Source organism: Protopterus annectens, chromosome 5.part0, assembly GCF_019279795.1.
Source record: "Protopterus annectens isolate FY-2018-M chromosome 5.part0, PAN1.0, whole genome shotgun sequence".
In the NCBI taxonomy this organism is placed as follows: Eukaryota; Metazoa; Chordata; order Ceratodontiformes; family Protopteridae; genus Protopterus; species Protopterus annectens.
In genome coordinates, this window is record NC_056735.1 from 380675105 (window position 1) to 380692105 (window position 17001).

The 17001-nt window shown below is 35.2% G+C and overlaps 1 protein-coding gene across 1 annotated transcript in view; it reads right to left on the minus strand.

Annotated features, from left to right (window-relative positions):
- GABRR3 (gamma-aminobutyric acid type A receptor subunit rho3) overlaps positions 1 to 17001 on the minus strand; it is a 366702-nt gene that overhangs the window by 295233 nt on the left and 54468 nt on the right. Inside the window, exons 2-3 of the mRNA XM_044071761.1 lie at positions 11817 to 11884; positions 8492 to 8715 (exon numbers count right to left, since the gene is read on the minus strand). Coding sequence (XP_043927696.1) covers positions 8492 to 8715; positions 11817 to 11884 — 292 coding nt within the window. The remainder of the gene's footprint in view (positions 1 to 8491; positions 8716 to 11816; positions 11885 to 17001) is intronic.

A 17001-nucleotide genomic window follows, 5' to 3' on the forward strand; every position in this document is an offset into this window, starting at 1 on the left:
CTGTTCCTGTTAGGGGTCGCCACAGTGGATCATCTGTTTCCATTTCTTCCTGTCCTCTGCATCATGCTCTTTCACACCAACCGCCTGCATGTCCTCTCTCACCACATCCATAAACCTCATCTTAGGCCTTCCTCTTTTCCTCTTACCTGGCAGCTCCATCCTTAGCATCCTTTTCCCAATATACCCAGCATCCCTCCTCAGCACATGTCCAAACCAACGCAATCTCGCCTCTCTTGCTTTGTCTCCAAACTGTCCAACCTGAGCTGACCCTCTAATATACTGATTCCTAATCCTGTCCATCCTAGTCACACCCAGTGCAAATCTTAGCATCTTTAACTCTGCCACATCCAGCTCTGATTCCTGCCTTTTCGACAATGCTACCATCTCCAACCCATATAACATAGCTGGTCTCACTACCCTCTTGTAGACCTTCCCTTTCACTCTTATTGGTACCCGTCTGTCACAAATCACTCCTGACACTCTTCTCCACCCATTCCACCCTGCCTGTACTCTCTTCTTCACCTCTCTTCCACACTCACCATTACTCTGAACTGTTGATCCGAATTACTTAAACTCATCCACCTTTACCAACTCTACTCCCTGCATCCTCACCATTCCTCTACCCTCCCTCTCATTTACACACATATATTCTGTTTTAGCCCTGCTGACCTTCATTCCTCTCCTCTCTAAAGCATATCTCCACCTCTCCAGGGTCTCCTCAACCTGGTCCCTACTCTCACGACATATCACAATGTCATCTGCAAACATCATAGTCCACGGGGCCTCCTGTCTAATCTCATTTGTCAACCTGTCCATCACCACTGCAAATAAGAAAGGGCTCAGAGCTGATCCTTGATGTAAACCCACTTCCACCTTAAACGTATCTGTCACTCCCACCGCAGTCCTCACCAATGTCACACTACCCTTGTACACATCCTGTACCACTCTTACATACTTCTCTGCCATTCCCGACTTCCTCATACAGTACCACAACTCCTCTCTAGGCACCCTGTCATATGCTTTCTCTAAGTCCACAAAGACACAATGCAACTCCTTCTGACCTTCTCTGTATTTCTCCAACAACACTCTCAGAGCAAATATTGCATCTGTATTGCTCTTTCCTGGCATGAAACCATACTGCTGATCACTAATCATCACCTCCCTTCTTAACCTAGCTTCCACTACTCTTTCCCATAACTTCAAGCTGTGACTGATCAATTTTATCCCTCTGTAGTTACTTCAGCTCTGCACATCACCCTTATTCTTAAAGATAGGTACCAAAACACTTTTTCTCCACTCATCAGGCATCCTCTGACTTTCCGAAATTTCATTAAACAATCTGGTTAAAAATTCCACTGCCATTTCTCCTAAGCAACTCCATGCTTTCACTGGTATGTCATCTGGGCCAACAGCCTTTCCATTCTTCATCCTCTTCATAGCTGTCCTTACTTCCTCCTTGCTAATCTGCTTCACTTCCTGATTCACTATCCCCACATCATCCAACCTTCTCTCTCTCTCATTCTCTTCATTCATCAGCCCTTCAAAGTGCTCTTTCCATCTACTCAACACACTCTCCTCACTTGTGAGTACATTTCCCTCACTGTCCTTTATCACCCTTACCTGCTGCACATCTTTCCCAGCTCTGTCCCTCTGTCTAGCCAATTGGTACAGGTCCTTTTCTCCCTCTTTATTGTCTAATCTCTCATACAACTCTCTATATGCCTTATCCTTAGTCTTTGCCACCTCTCTCTTTGCCATGCGCCTCATCTCCTTATACTCATGTCTACTTTCTTCATCTCTTTGACAATCCCACTTCTTCTTCACCAGCCTCTTCCTCTGTATACTCTCCTGTACTTCCTCATTCCACCACCATGTCTCCTTGTCCTCCTTCCTCTGTCCAGATGTCACACCAAGCACCTTCCTAGCAGTCTCCCTTACTAGCTCTGCTGTAGTTACCCAGCTATTCAGTATCTCTTCATTGCCTCCCAGTGCCTGTCTTAACTCTTCCCTGAACTCCACCTCACAATCACCCTTTTTTAACTTCCACCATTTAATCTTTGGCACTGCTTTCACACTCCTCCTCTGCTTCTTGATCACCAACATCATCCTGCAGACCACCATTCTATGCTGCTTAACTACACTTTCCCCAGTCACCACTTTACAGTCTCCAATCTCCTTCAGACTGGCCCTCCTACATAGGATATAATCCACCTGTGTGCATCTTCCTCCACTCTTGTATGTCACCCTCTGCTCCTCCCTTTTCTTAAAATACGTATTCACCACAGCCATGTCCATCCTTTTCACAAAATCCACAATCATCTGACCTTCTGCATTCCTCTCCTTAACACCATACCTACCCATCACTTCCTCATCCCCTCTGTTCACTTCACCAACATATCTAAATAAGCTTAATATAATAACAAACTATGTACAATATTTACACTAGGCATGAATGGTTTAGAAAGTAATTACAAAAGTCAATCTGTGAAAATGTTTAAGAAATATCAAGACAAGTATTTTCATATTTTTCCCTTACTTTCTAGTGTTATCTGGATCCATTTTAAAAGTCTCAATAAGAGATATGATCTTCTTCCATGGATTGTTACTCCAAACTTTAGGAGCAATTCCAGTTCCTTGATCCTGATTTCCATCAAAGCTGTTTCTTTTAATAGACACTGAAATTCTTCAATTGTTGGTTCTGATGATGATTTCCATTTTCTTGTAATACATTTCCTTGCTACTGCTAGTAAAGTCCATAGTAGGTATATATCATAATATTCATTTCTATTTTTTCATTAACATTTAACAGGATTAAAAATTTTGTTAATGCAAATGTATCTGTGAAAGTGGCTTGAAGAAATTTACTTATTTCTTCCTAGTAATTTTTGATTTTTATACAATCATATAACATACGTATCCAATTTGCTTCACATTCTTGTAGACATCTCCAGCATATAACCTTTTACTAGAGTTGAATGTGACTAATTTATTGGGGATAAGAAAAAATCTTTGCAGAAATTTCCACATGTATATCTTCCAAAATTGTGAATTGGAAGTTGATTTAATGGAATACAATAAGCTGATTTTACTTTCCATTGATAAAGTTATTGCATGTCCTTTAGTAATGAATTTCCAATAGTTTTGATGAGTTGTAGCTTTATAGTTCATTAAAATTTTGTATCATTTTGAGGTTATATTTGTCCACTTGTAGTTATTATATACAACTTCAAACATGAGTTTTGTTAATTTGGGTCTTGGTTTGAATGAGGAATTATTAATTAATCTGCATAGATCTTGTGCATATGATATTACACTTTGAAGTATTAGACAGTCATTAGCTGAAATGTTGTATGTATTTAAAATATGTTCAGTATCTAGTACTTTCTGATTGTTTATGCAATGTTGCCAACATATAAAGTTTTTGGTTCCCAACTGGTGAAAATATTTTTATGCATCTTGTTGATGACATTTTTTTGTAAGATTAAATGGAAATAATAATTCTCTTCATAATTTTATATCTGTATTGATGTTAATAAATCTTCTAAAGGAGTTATAAATATAGTTTATATAGTTTTGATTGGTTGATTTTGATATATTATATTGTATATTAACACATAGAATATGCCATAGCTTATTATTTTGATCATTCAACATGAGATTTTTGGTTATGTTATTTTCATTTGGAAATATAGTAGTATGAAGAGTTTTCCAGTTGGAAGAGTAACTTGGATCTATCCAGTTTATAATTGCTCTGAAAGTAGAGGCTTTGATGTATGTCTCTATATCTGGGAAATGAATCCCTCCTTTTTCCCAAGGTTTGATATGATGCGTATAAGCTATTCTGTTTCTGTTAGGATACCAGAGGAATTTTAACAGGATTGTATTTATTTCTTTTAGAGTTTGTTTGTTTGGTGACATAGGAATAGCTTGAGCTACATATATTATTTTTGGAAGTAGTATCATTTTTATTACTTGTAGTCTATCCTCAGATTTCAAGTATATTGTATTCCATTTTGCTATATGTGCTTTTATGATGGTTATGGCATTTCCATAGTCTGTAAGTAAGGTCTTTTTCTAGGATTTCATATAAATTAATTCCTAAGTAATTTATAGTGGAGACTTGTTTACCAATTATATGATTTGCATTTGACATTAAGTCATTTCTTTTGCTCAGTAGCATATAATTAGATTTTGTTTTATTAAAGTGTAGACTGGAGATTGAATAGAATTTCTCAACTTGCATGTCTAATTCTTTTAGGGACTCTTTTGAAATGGATAAGGTAAGCAGTACATCGTCTACAAATAACATAATTTTGGAGCTAAATTGACCATAAATATCCATGCCTTTTATTTTTGAGTTACAACATATACAGAAGATGCAAATAATTCCATAGCTAAAGCAAATAAAATAGGGGACATTGGGCAGCCCTGTTTTGTGCCTTTAGTTACAGCTTCTGAAGTAAATAACCCTAGTTTTACATATGCAAGATTATCTGTATATATATTTTTATCAATGAAATAAAGGTGATGGGAAATTCATATAGTTCTAATGCTTTAAAGCGATAATCCCAATTTAATGTATCAAATGCTTTTTCAATATCTAGTGTGACTATAAGAGCTTCTTGTTTATCTCTGTTTAGTAAGTCTATAAGAGTTAATATTCTTTGGATGTTATCATAAGTACATCTATTATAAATGAAACCTGTTTGATCTTCATTTATGATATGAATCAATGGTTTTTAAATTCTATTTACTAATATGGACATAAAAAAATTTCTAATTGTTATTAAGTAAAGAAATTGACCTATGAGAGTTACATTGCATGGGGTCTTTAGTTTATTTTATTATTGGTGTAATTAGTGAGTATCTCCATGATGGCTGAATTATATTTTGTATTTCTACTTCAATTAGAGTTCTTTGAAATATCAAAATTACTGAGGTAGGAAAGATTTTATATAATTAATTTATTATTCTATCAATTCCTGTGGTTTTATTGCATTTGCTCTCCTTAATTTTTTCAATAACTTCTTTGTGAGAAATTTGCTTTTGAATATCACGTTTTAACTTTTCTGGTATTTTTTCCATTTTAGAAAGTTTGCTTCTATATTTGAACAGTTGGTATGTGCTTCACCTGTTATGTATTGTTCAGTATAGTGCAATTTAAAGGCATCTAGAATGTCACTTATATCTGATACCTTTTTATTCTTTCTCCCCTTATGTATAATGTTTGTAATGTTATTCTCTCTTGATTGTTAATTCTCATTGTTAGGTTGTGCATATGTTTAGGTGATGTAGCATATGAATTTAGTTTTAGTTTCTCTATTGCCAGATTAGTCTTATGATTTAGAATTTCATTGTATTTTTTTATTTAGTTCCTCTATTTCTTTTTTATTGTTAGATGAATTTGTTGAATCCTTGTTATTAATTTTTGTGATTTGTTCTTGAATATTATGCAATTCAGATTCCAATTCTTTTGTTTTGTTTTTGAACTAAGTCAGGATTTTGCCATATATGTAAGCTTTCATTGTGTCCCATATTATTACAATGTTTGTTTCCTCAATATAGTTTGTATCTAAGTAGAATTGTGGTTCAGGATATAACCATGGTTTAAATTCTTTAAGTCTTGTGATGTAGGCCGGTATTCTTGTCATATATGTTAAGTTCTTAAAGTCTACTTGTATTATAAGTGAATTATGATCTGATAAAGGACAAGGAATTATGGAGAAGTTATTTATTTTCATATTTAGTTCTTGAGATATAAATCTATAATCCTGGTGGGAAAATAATAATGAGTTACTCTCTTTGTATCCATATGTATCAATTAAATTTATATTTTCGATCCACTTTTTAAGTATTTTGGCTGCATTAGTAAGATGAGGAGATCTTTTATTAGTAGTCTCAGAATTGTCCAGAATACAAAGTCTCCACCTATTATTAAATTTCCTTTATAAACTTTATTAATGAGGTCTATATGTTTTTTAACTGTACCTGTTCCTATGCCATGTTAGGATTTGTGGCTAGTGTGCTCAAAAGCAGCTAATTCATTGTAAGTGTGAGTGTGTGTGTGTGTGTGTGTGTGTGTGTGTGTGTGTGTGTGTGTGTGTGTGTGTGTGTGTGTGTGTGTGTGTGTGTGTGTGTGTTTCTAACATCGTACGCTATGACTGCCCACACTCCTTACAGGCCAACATACGTATATACAGACAGCCACTGAGATCGCTCACTGAATTCAATGCTTGATGTCTTTCAAGCATGCTAGCCACAAATCCTCAAATTTGAACCCTTACCCATTTTAAAAAGCCACCACCAACATCCCAGAAGAGTTTTTTACAGTCTACCCTTCCTGATTACCCTTCCTTGTCGCTGTTTGAGTAAAAGAGAAGAAAGTCCAGCACGTTGGAAAATGTGGTAGTGATAATACATAAGTACCATTTATAATTCATGAGGTTTATCTCTAAAGTAAAAGATATTCCTAGAATGAAGAAATCTAAATATTTCATAAGTCTCTGAATAATGTTATCAGAACTATAACAAGCAGTTGAAATTCTGATAGGAAAAGTACAGCTTTTGAAGAAATTGAAGCTGCAAATCTTTTCTCTTACTATTAGTGAATAAATTAGCTTTCAAGTATATGAACAAACAACCCAACAGCAACCAGGTGTCTTCGCCAAATATCCAAAGAACAAGTATATAGAAATACGCTAGGCAAAGACCAGGCTCCAGCTTCTTTAAAAACAAACTTCTTTAATAGTAAGGAATTCACACAAGCACTTTCACCATTAGGCCTCTTCAGGTGCATGAATCATCTTAGTAAGCACACCCATTTTATATCTAAAGATATTCAGCTTAATTGGTTCTTAAAGCCATATTACTTTACATTCATTCCCTTCTAATGCATTACATAAATACATATAAAAATATATAAAGAATATTTCAACTATTTTCTACAAGAATACCAAATTATAATGCATAACTTAATATATATAAATAAATAAAACATTTAAATAAACCTATAAAAATACTAAAAAACTAAGATATAAACTATATACATAATGGTCTATTCTTTAGAACTGGTCTCAATGGAATAACATCATTAAGGCCATGTCCTGCATTTGCCCTGAGCCTTACTATCCACTCTACTTCCATAGTTTCTGTTTTATTTCTAATGTCTCCCTTTCTCTTATTTTCATTAATAATACTTAATACTTTAAATTTAAAATTGTACTGAGTATTGGTTTCTTTTACATGCTTTGCCAAAGCATTAGAAATATTCCCTTTCCTAATATGGTATATGTGTTCTCTTATTCTATCTTTAAGGGGTCTATCTGTTTTACCCACGTAGAATTTATTGCATATTTGGCAATTAGCCAAATACACTACATACACATATGGGTGTGCTTACTAAGATGATTCATGCACCTTAAGAAGCCTAATGGTGAAAGCGCTTGTGTGAGTTCCTTACTATTAAAGAAGTTTGTTTTTAAAGAAGCTGGAACCTGGTCTTTGCCTAGCATATTTCTGTATACTTGCTATCAAGTATCTCCACATTCTATTTTTTTTATTATATTTCTGTTAGAGAAAAGTTTTCAGTCACAGAGCTTTCACCAGTAGCTGTTCTCAGCACTCTTGGACACGCCCTACTTTTAGAATCTTATAGTATGTTCAGTTCTAACTTATACAGTTCATTTTGAAATGCCTCAAGCTGTCAAAACTCCATTGCAATGGTTCTAACACATATCTTACCTAGTATCTGCTAGTAGCTTTAAGCCTCATTACATTATCTACTGAGTGTATGAAAATGCATAATTGTGTTTCATTATTTTGCCTACGTTTAACCATTTTGTACAAAGATTTGTGCTATTGTATGTGTGTAATATTTATCTTGTATTGGCCTACTTTTTGTACTTGAATGTACGCTTCTCTGTATCATATTTTTTTACGTGGAGCTTTCCTCTCCAAAACTCTAGTGAAAAGAGGATAGTAAACTCAGTCAGAATATTCCACTCCCAGTTAATAAAATGAAATATATAAATCAATTATATGGGAAAGCCTATCCCAAATTAAATTTCTGTTTTGGTGAAATTTTGCTAACTTCTTTATACCAGAAAATTCTTTAAACTTCTAAAAATAATGCAGTCATACTCATTTCAATACTTATTTTTATTATTTTTGATTTTTGTATCTGACTGCTTTTGCCAAACTAAAATGGTGGCATTTAATTATCAATTTAGTTAAAAATCACACTTCATTTAGTGAACAAAAGATACTGTAATGATTATATATCATAAGAAGGTAAAGTTTCTGGTACAATTAAGAAATGGGTGCATTTTCATATTGCAGAACAGTTTATGCATTCATATTAAAAATACAAGCAAAATTCGGGCTAAAATAATACAAATCAATCCACTTCTGTTGTTTAGCAACTTAAGTCATTAAAGCAGTTTGCAGTTCTGATGATATTTACTGGTATAAGTTTCAAGATGTAAGTCTGTACCTGAGGCTGTAGAGGACATTGCCATCTGGATAAACCCTTATCATGATGTTTTCCTTGGTTGTGTCATGGATAAAGGACCTCTTTGAGTAAACAAAGAATATATCTGGTACCCATATCTTCCTCACCAATCTTGCATCAAAAGTCATACTTCTGTTGTTAGAACTAGGAAAAGCAAGCCTCTCATCCTTCCAGTAATGTCGGAGGTACAAAGTCATTGTGAATTCCTGTACAAAAAAGTAAAAAATAATCACTAATGTTTTGTAAGTGTTACTTACTGATAATGTGTGTGTGAAGACACCTGCATTTGTTCTTAGGATATACTTATGAGGCTGTGTGATATGTACACTATATAACCAAAATATTACATACCCCATTTACTTTATCATAAATTACACTGTAATTCTATGATTAGCAATTCATCCTGCAGGTAAAAATATCTGCCATGTCATATGAAAGCAACTTGACAATAAAATCCATTTCACAATCCTTATTCAACTGTGTAACCAAACATATGCTAAAATTTGTCTGTTTCGGAATAGATTTTGGCAGAGTCTTTTATTGTGCATGGTAACTCTGAAAACTCTGTCTTATCACAGCATTGTTCTCTTTTCCTCCCTTTTGAAATTTAAATCTATGATAAAGTTTCAGAGCTGCTTCCACTGTAACATGCAGAAATATACCACATACTACTTTTTCAGGTTTCTTAGCTATTCTGCTCACAGTTTTACATAATTCAACATTCTGCATCCATAGCCTACAGTTTTTAGACACATTACCATAACAGGGAGGTTTTATGGTGACTATAGTGACATGGTGCCTCAAAAGAAAGTCAAACTGAGTAATTTGCCTGAGTATTTCTGACACACTGTAACATCTAGTATTCGGGATGGTCCATCATGAGATGGATACACAGCACACCATTAGTGTTCACTTTTAGCCTGTGCAGTACATACAGGATACCAGATCACATGTTGCACATTTTGTCAGTTTGAGAGAAGTTGTAGGTACCAAATGTCTTAAGTGCATAAGTGTGCATTACAAACCTCATCCCACAGTTATTTTCCATGTCATTTAACTTAGGTAAAGTTAGTACCCATAAAATCTCCAATAACTTCTATTTTCTTTCTATTTACATCACTTCCATGTCTCTTGTTACATACCACGAAGGTCCCACCAAAATCTTTTTTGTATTGAGATCTTTTGTTCTTCCTGAAAATAATTTGTCTTACACTGTATGACAAAGGGTCAGTCATATTGTTTCTCCAGCTTTCTCATTAAATCACCACCTACAAAGTTAGATCCTGTGAATGGGTCTTACATAGGTCAGTAAAGTTCTATATTGCATACACGCAGCTCTTTCTCCATCTGTTAGCTATTGGAAGAAGTTTTATGCAAATAAGAAGCATCAGAAATATGACAACTCTACATAAACAAATCTGTATATAATTTTATGACCAGTGTGAAGTGTTGATGTTATCCAAATAACTGTATTAAATTGTAACTGTACAACATGGAATACCAGAAATTGCTTGAAGCTGCCTTACAAAGTATATGAAGTCTCAAACCTAAATTACAGATAACTGAGCAGAACTGTTAGACCTGAAACCTGGGTGCAAACAGGGGGTGCAGTTTATCTACCTTATCTGGAACAAAATTTAAGTGTACCAAAAAATCCTTTTAGCAGTCTACATTTAGTACAAATCTGAATAAGTAATAAAAAAAAGAATAAACAGTACAGATTCCAGAGAAAAGTCTAAGAAGCCTGTGATTCACAGTACATTGTAAGTAAATGTAGAAACAAACCAACAGATTTATTGTGTTTAGGTTGTGCTGTATTTATTTATTCTTTGCTGACCAGGTTAGTTCCATTAGGATGATGGCCTCTTTTCAGGTGAGACCCAAGGTGGTATTTACACTTCTAGAAGAAATTTGGACAGGGCATCAGGAAACTTCCCCTGTTCTTTTTAATAACTGTGAGATAATTTTAATTCATCTGAGCTACCACCATCTCAAACATATGTTACCTCAATTTAACATCTCATCCAAAAGACAATGCACTGGGGAGTTTAACATCCCCCCACCCCTGCCTATTCAGCACCAGCAATAGAAACCATGGTCTTCTGGTCTTCTATCAGCAAAGGAAAGTGTACCTGTTGCACCACAGACACTGAATTAAGGCAACACAATGTACATTATTGATGCAGCATAGCTAGATTTAAAAACAAAATATGGTCAGTCTGGCATACTAATTACAGAGTGATACTGAAGCATTTCAATATGATGAAAGAATATAAATGTGTATATATATATATATATATATATATATATATATATATATATATATATATATATATATACATGCATACAGAGAGTTAGAAAAAGAGAGTGAAAAATATATTTCTGGATGGAATTTTCACTTAAGTATGCAAGCAGACAAGGTAAAGCTTAGATGCATGATATACAAAACTATGCTGACACTATGACTGTAGCATGTAGTAATAATCACCATTGTTCTTATTTATGAGTTATGCAAATGTCCTTCTGTCCTTATGTGTGTTAATAATTTAAAATAATTTATTAGTCATGAGCAACAGCATTCAAACAAACAAACAACCTGCTTTACCAGGAATACTTAGTCAAACAGTATAAATGCATGAACATATTCTTCAACAGCTTTAGAGAGTATTTGTTTATTGAGCTGTTAAGGATGTGTTTGTTCATCTGGTCAGATGACTGGGCAAGAGATCATTTTGCAAGAACATTTTAAGATCATTCAGATTAGCTATCACATTAATAATCAGAGGACTTCATGTGCTAATATATAACAGTTTAATTAAACAGAAGTTGTTATGAAACAATACGGATACAGTGATGTATCAGTAACAGTATTCAAGTCTGTATGTCTCCACTTTCAAAAAGACAAGGCATTTTCTAATGCAATTTATGTAGAATTAAATAGTGTGCATGTGTGTCTGTATCTGTGTGTGTGTGTGTGTGTGTGTGTGTGTGTGTGTGTGTGTGTGTGTGTGTGTGTGTGTGTGTGTGTGTGTATCTGTGTGTGCCTCAGAGTGTGTGTATGAATGAGTTTATCCTGCTTGTTAGAAAGTTGTATCTGTACGGTGAATACCTAATGAATTCAGGATATCTATCCCCACCTTACACTTGCTGCATTAATGTATTAAACGTCTGACATTCAGATGTTGATGAACTGCATTAACACAAGTAGTTGGATTTGATCATCCTACTTGTATTGCTTCACCAAAATATGCAGTAGGAAAAAGGAACCATGCTCAGCAGCTTGTAAAAAATCATACTGATTACTCACCATGTCAACCTCAGAAATACTGCTGATATTTTCTATCTGTACATCAATACCAACTGGTATAGCAGGCCCTTACAAGAAAGACAGAAAAGTGAACAAAAAATCAATTTTAAGCAGAATTCAGCTGAGAATATATAATTAATAAAAGAAATATACTTTTGTATTACTGCCTTTCTGTTTAGAGCAGGTGTTCTTGTGACTGACAGCTATGCTTCTGCATACTTCTTGAAATGACTGGAGAACCTTTGTGATATTTTCCTCCTGACTGTTAATATTATCCAAGTGAGCATTACTGAATTGTTTTGTTTTACTATACCTAAGAAAATGGAGCTAACTCCCAAATGCTAATTGTACATCAACTAACTGTTTAAACTATTTTGTCCCTATAGATGCAACTTAACAATAGTAATTGTAATTACATCAGTTTTGCTACATAGTTGAAAACACACAAACACATATGGGACTCATTAGTTTTATCAAATGTTCAGAATACAAAATCGGCATTTAGATTTGTTGCTGATATTTGTGTGGAGTGAGAGTTTTCCCTAGTGTACAGCGATATCAAAATTAGTATATGTATGTTCCAGGTGGTGAGGGAGCACAGGATGCTTGCTCTCTCTGCATAAAATATGTTTTTTTTAAATGTATGTGTTTTGATGTGTTGTGTTTATAACATTTGTGTGTTTGACTTACTGACATATATCTAGATCTATATATATATATATATATATATATATATATATATATATATATATATATATGCATCTAGTGATCTTGATCAAATCCACTAAACATCAGCAGTGCTAACACCGACAACAAAATGTTGACAAAGTTTTGCACATACTCCAAGAATTAACTTCAGACCATGCAAATAGAAAAATGTGTTTTTTGCACTCCCACACCCCCTGCTAATTATTTATTCCAACTCTGAGATTGCACAATCCCTCGGAAAATGGCATATTCCCCAACCCAGGAAATTGTAAGTCTTGCAGAACTGTCAATCATCTGTTTTGCCAACCAAAGTGTATTGACAAAACAGATGTCAAACCTAAGCTACATTTGATAAAAATGAATGCAACAAGATATTTTATATATATATATATATATATATATATATATATATAGATCACACACACACACACACACACACACACACACACACACCCTCCATATGTTAGGTAACAGTTCAGCAGTACCACAAATGGGAGTAATGTTCCTTAAGATCTACGACAGCATCCCTGGAGAAAAATAAAGACTCAGGCTCCACAGCTGTGCACCTAGCTTTCACACATTGTCAGTGTGGTGCCTTGTTAAAGAAAGAAGAGAAACATATACCAACATGGAGATTTATTTTAGGCCAAAGAAATGTTTAAAATAAATCAAGTAAATTTAACCAGAAGGTGTTTCAGGGAACAGCTCTCTGTTATGACTTTAGATAGAACAAGCAGTATTATTTCTTGCTGGTGACATACTGTCAGTGGCTCTTTTGGAGAGACAACAAAAACAAAGGTATTCTGTAGAAGCCATACTCAGATTCGACAACAAATTCTGGAATGAGATTACAGAAGCGGATTTTTTTTCCTTTTTTCTAATACCTTTATTGAATTATCACTTGTAACATATGCAAAATTACACTTATATAAAAGAAAACAAACCATATTAACTTGTTTACAGTTGCCAACATTATACATCACATATGCTTTTTTTGGATAACTATCACCATTCCAACATTACATAAATTCTGTTACAGTGCTCACTACTTCAAATATGGTTGGTTTAGACTTTGATTGCCATCTTCTAGGAACTGCTTTTTTGGCCAGAATTAAACTTAACAAGGCCTTACTATGTGTCAGAAAAATATGTATTAATGTGTGTGCTTAATGCTAATTAGAAACTAAATGAGTTAACACGTTTTTCATTCTATTTTATATGCACTATTTTATATACAGCTTAGTTTTATATGAGACTAAAAAGATGCTTTTGAAACTGCAGTGTGCTTTCTGAAACTTGCAAGATGCCTTCTGACCTAATAACTGCTAGCACAGCAAAATTCATGTTTATGCCTTTTGGAAATGTACTTGAGAAGCAGGTGATTATCTGCTAGGTCAGGAAGCAATGAATGAACAATGCCATATTCTATAATGTAATGATTTTGAACAATTAGCTCTGTTCGAAGTATGAGAACATGCACAGCTGCAGAAGGAAGAGATAAAACAGACAAAGGACTGTTGGAGAAATGAACTGCAATCTATACTTGCTTTGTGCTCAAATTAGCCATAGTACCTTGAATGGTAACATTGCATATATCTAACCAGTGGTAGCCAAGGCCACGTTGTTTTTCTTAGGAAGTTTCTCACAAAAATTGATAGTACAAGCAGAATTTTACAAAAACAATCACTACGAAATGATGATGTTAAAACTTGTGATTTACTACGTCAGCTTGGTAGGCAATGTCTTATTAGAAAATGTATAAAAATGCTTGCATTTCCTGATTCTAGTCAGACAAACTCTGTATTAGCACGTTTTTGTCTCCTTGCTGCAAGATTAAAGTGCCTTAACCTGAACCTACCGTGTATTGATAATTTTTAAAGTATATTTTTCCTTTGACAGATTGGTCCTTCGGACCGGAAATTATATCTCTCACTCTAGCTCAGGTCAGAATGGGCCCGGTGGCATGTCTTGTCATAGATCAGGGAAACAGAATAGGTAGACAGTTATTCTAGATAAACTGTGAAAAAGTGTAAGTCGTGGTACCACGTGATAAAAATGGTTACATAACAATCTCTAACTTAGCTAAGGCAACATGGGAAATCAGTGCACAAAAAGTTCCCGAGACCCGCCCTTAACCGAAGACGTGAAATATATGCAATTACAGCATGCCGATAATGTTAGGTATTATACAAAATGGGTTAATAAATACAAATTTGATGGTAATTTAGATAAACCTTCACTTATTAAACTTGGTAGACAACTTAAAACAGACGTGAAAGGTCAGCTAAAAAAGCAATGACAATTAGGAGTCCCTCAGGCACACAGGTGGCTTGAGGAAGCAAACTGCAGGGAACAAAAGAATAAAAATTCAAAAGCAATGTTTTTAGATAAAGAAGACAATAACTTGGTAATAGCAACAGCCCCCCCCGTCCCCTCTGCTTCCCTTACCAGAATATAAAGTGAGTGGACAAGCTGATCCACCTCCGCTATACCCAGCTGTTCCTGCAAAACCAAAGCCATTTGTCAGAGATCCTATTGACACCAGGTCTCGAACACACAACTTAAAAGGGGATATTGAATTGTATGAAATAAATAAAAATTCATAAGCTATGAGTGAAGAAGAGATATGTCCACTCATAGAAGTACCAAATCCACAGGCAGGACAGGCAGGACAGGACCCAACTCTTCTAGTATATAGACCGTGGACACCGGAAGATATCCGGAAAGCCACAGAGGGAATTCCCCATCCAAAAGTTAATTTTAGAAAATTCTTAGAAGACTTACAGGGCATGAGGTTAAGTTACCATTTGAATGGAGAGGAAGTAGAGAAAGTAGTTAGACAAATTATAGGTCCAGATTGGCACATGATCAGTGGCAACTGGAATCCCCGTGACGCAGAGCTTAGACCACTCCCACATAGTAATGCAGAACTGGACAACAGAGTGAAAGGTCTGACAGACTGAATCTCTGAGAAATGGAAGCCTAGGGCTGATTGGACTTGCATTAATCAATGCATACAACAAGAAGGTGAAACTGTTGATAGATATTATGCCAGATTATTAGAATGTTTTAATAACCATTGTGGAATGCAGGTACCTGAAGACCAAATACATGATTCCCCATATGAGCAGCAGCTAAAGAATGCATTTTTGAAAGGCAGTATTGCACCCATTAGCAGCTTTATTACAAAGCACATGGTAGATCATCGTACAAGTAGATTACAGTTATTACTTGAATATGCAAGACATGCCGAAAGGCATTTTAATAACAAAAAGAAAAAGAAAACTCAAGTATTTGCAGTAGAAGACGGATCAGAAGTCTTTGTAGTACAAACTGGGAAGAAGGGTAAGAAAAATGCCCAGGGAAACAAACAATCTGATAAACGATCAGAGGACTTTGAAGAGAAAAAGAAAAGGGGTGAATGTTTTAAATGCAGGAAAAAGGGACATTTAGCAAGGGATTGTAGGCAAAATAAAAAGGTAACCACAAAAGACAAGGAGGGTGAGGACTGACTATATGTAGTCAAGAATCACTGGAAAGGAATAAACAAGAAAAGACAAGTGCAAATGTGATAGAAGGGGTAGAGGACATGATAGAAGAGATAGAGGATGTATATGAAATCACAGATAATGAAGAAAATGAAATTTTGGACTTAGCATTATTGAGCCTAGAGCTCTACTTAGCAGACACAAAACTGGAAGTTACACTTCTGGTAGAAGGGAGGGAAGTTAAATTCCTGTGTGACTCAGGGGCTTCACAGACCCTGATACATCCTTCCAAACTACCAGAAAATTCAGAATCACTTGACTACATATTAGTGAAAGCAGCTAATGGACAGCTGTATCGGGAGCCACTCTCCCACAACATAGTGATAACTGACCCAGTTTCAGGGATGACCCAGAAAAGCAAAATTGTTGTTTCTGCAAAATGCCCAGTGAATCTCTTGGGCAGAGACCTAATGCAGATATTTGGCATAGCCGTAGTTCCAACTATGCAGGGTATGGAAGTACAGTGACAGATGGATACTTTTGTAGTGCGACCGGAGGGTGAAACATTTTATTGGTACAGCCAGGACTTAGTTACGACTGGTCCAGGAGCAGTAACCGAAGAACTGATGAACGTAGCCATCAGTAAATCCCCCTCCCTTGACACTGATAAACAGCATTTGTTGCATTGCACTCTATATTACTGTAGCAAACCAGGACCTGATAAAGAATATGAGCAAAAACTGTTTAGAAACCATGCTAACAGATTAGTATTACGAAATTTGTACTGGGACACAGAAGGAAACAGTGTAGTGAGCTGTTCATTGCCCCAGGAATTCTTAGCACTTTACAAATCTAATCGATTACCACATGTGAGTTTGACTAAAGATAAAAATGTGAAGTGGGCAGACCTAGGAGAAAAAGTCACAAAGTGGGAAAAGCAGACAGAGTTAGAACTTTCCAAACAGGGAGTACAAAAGCAGAAACTAAAT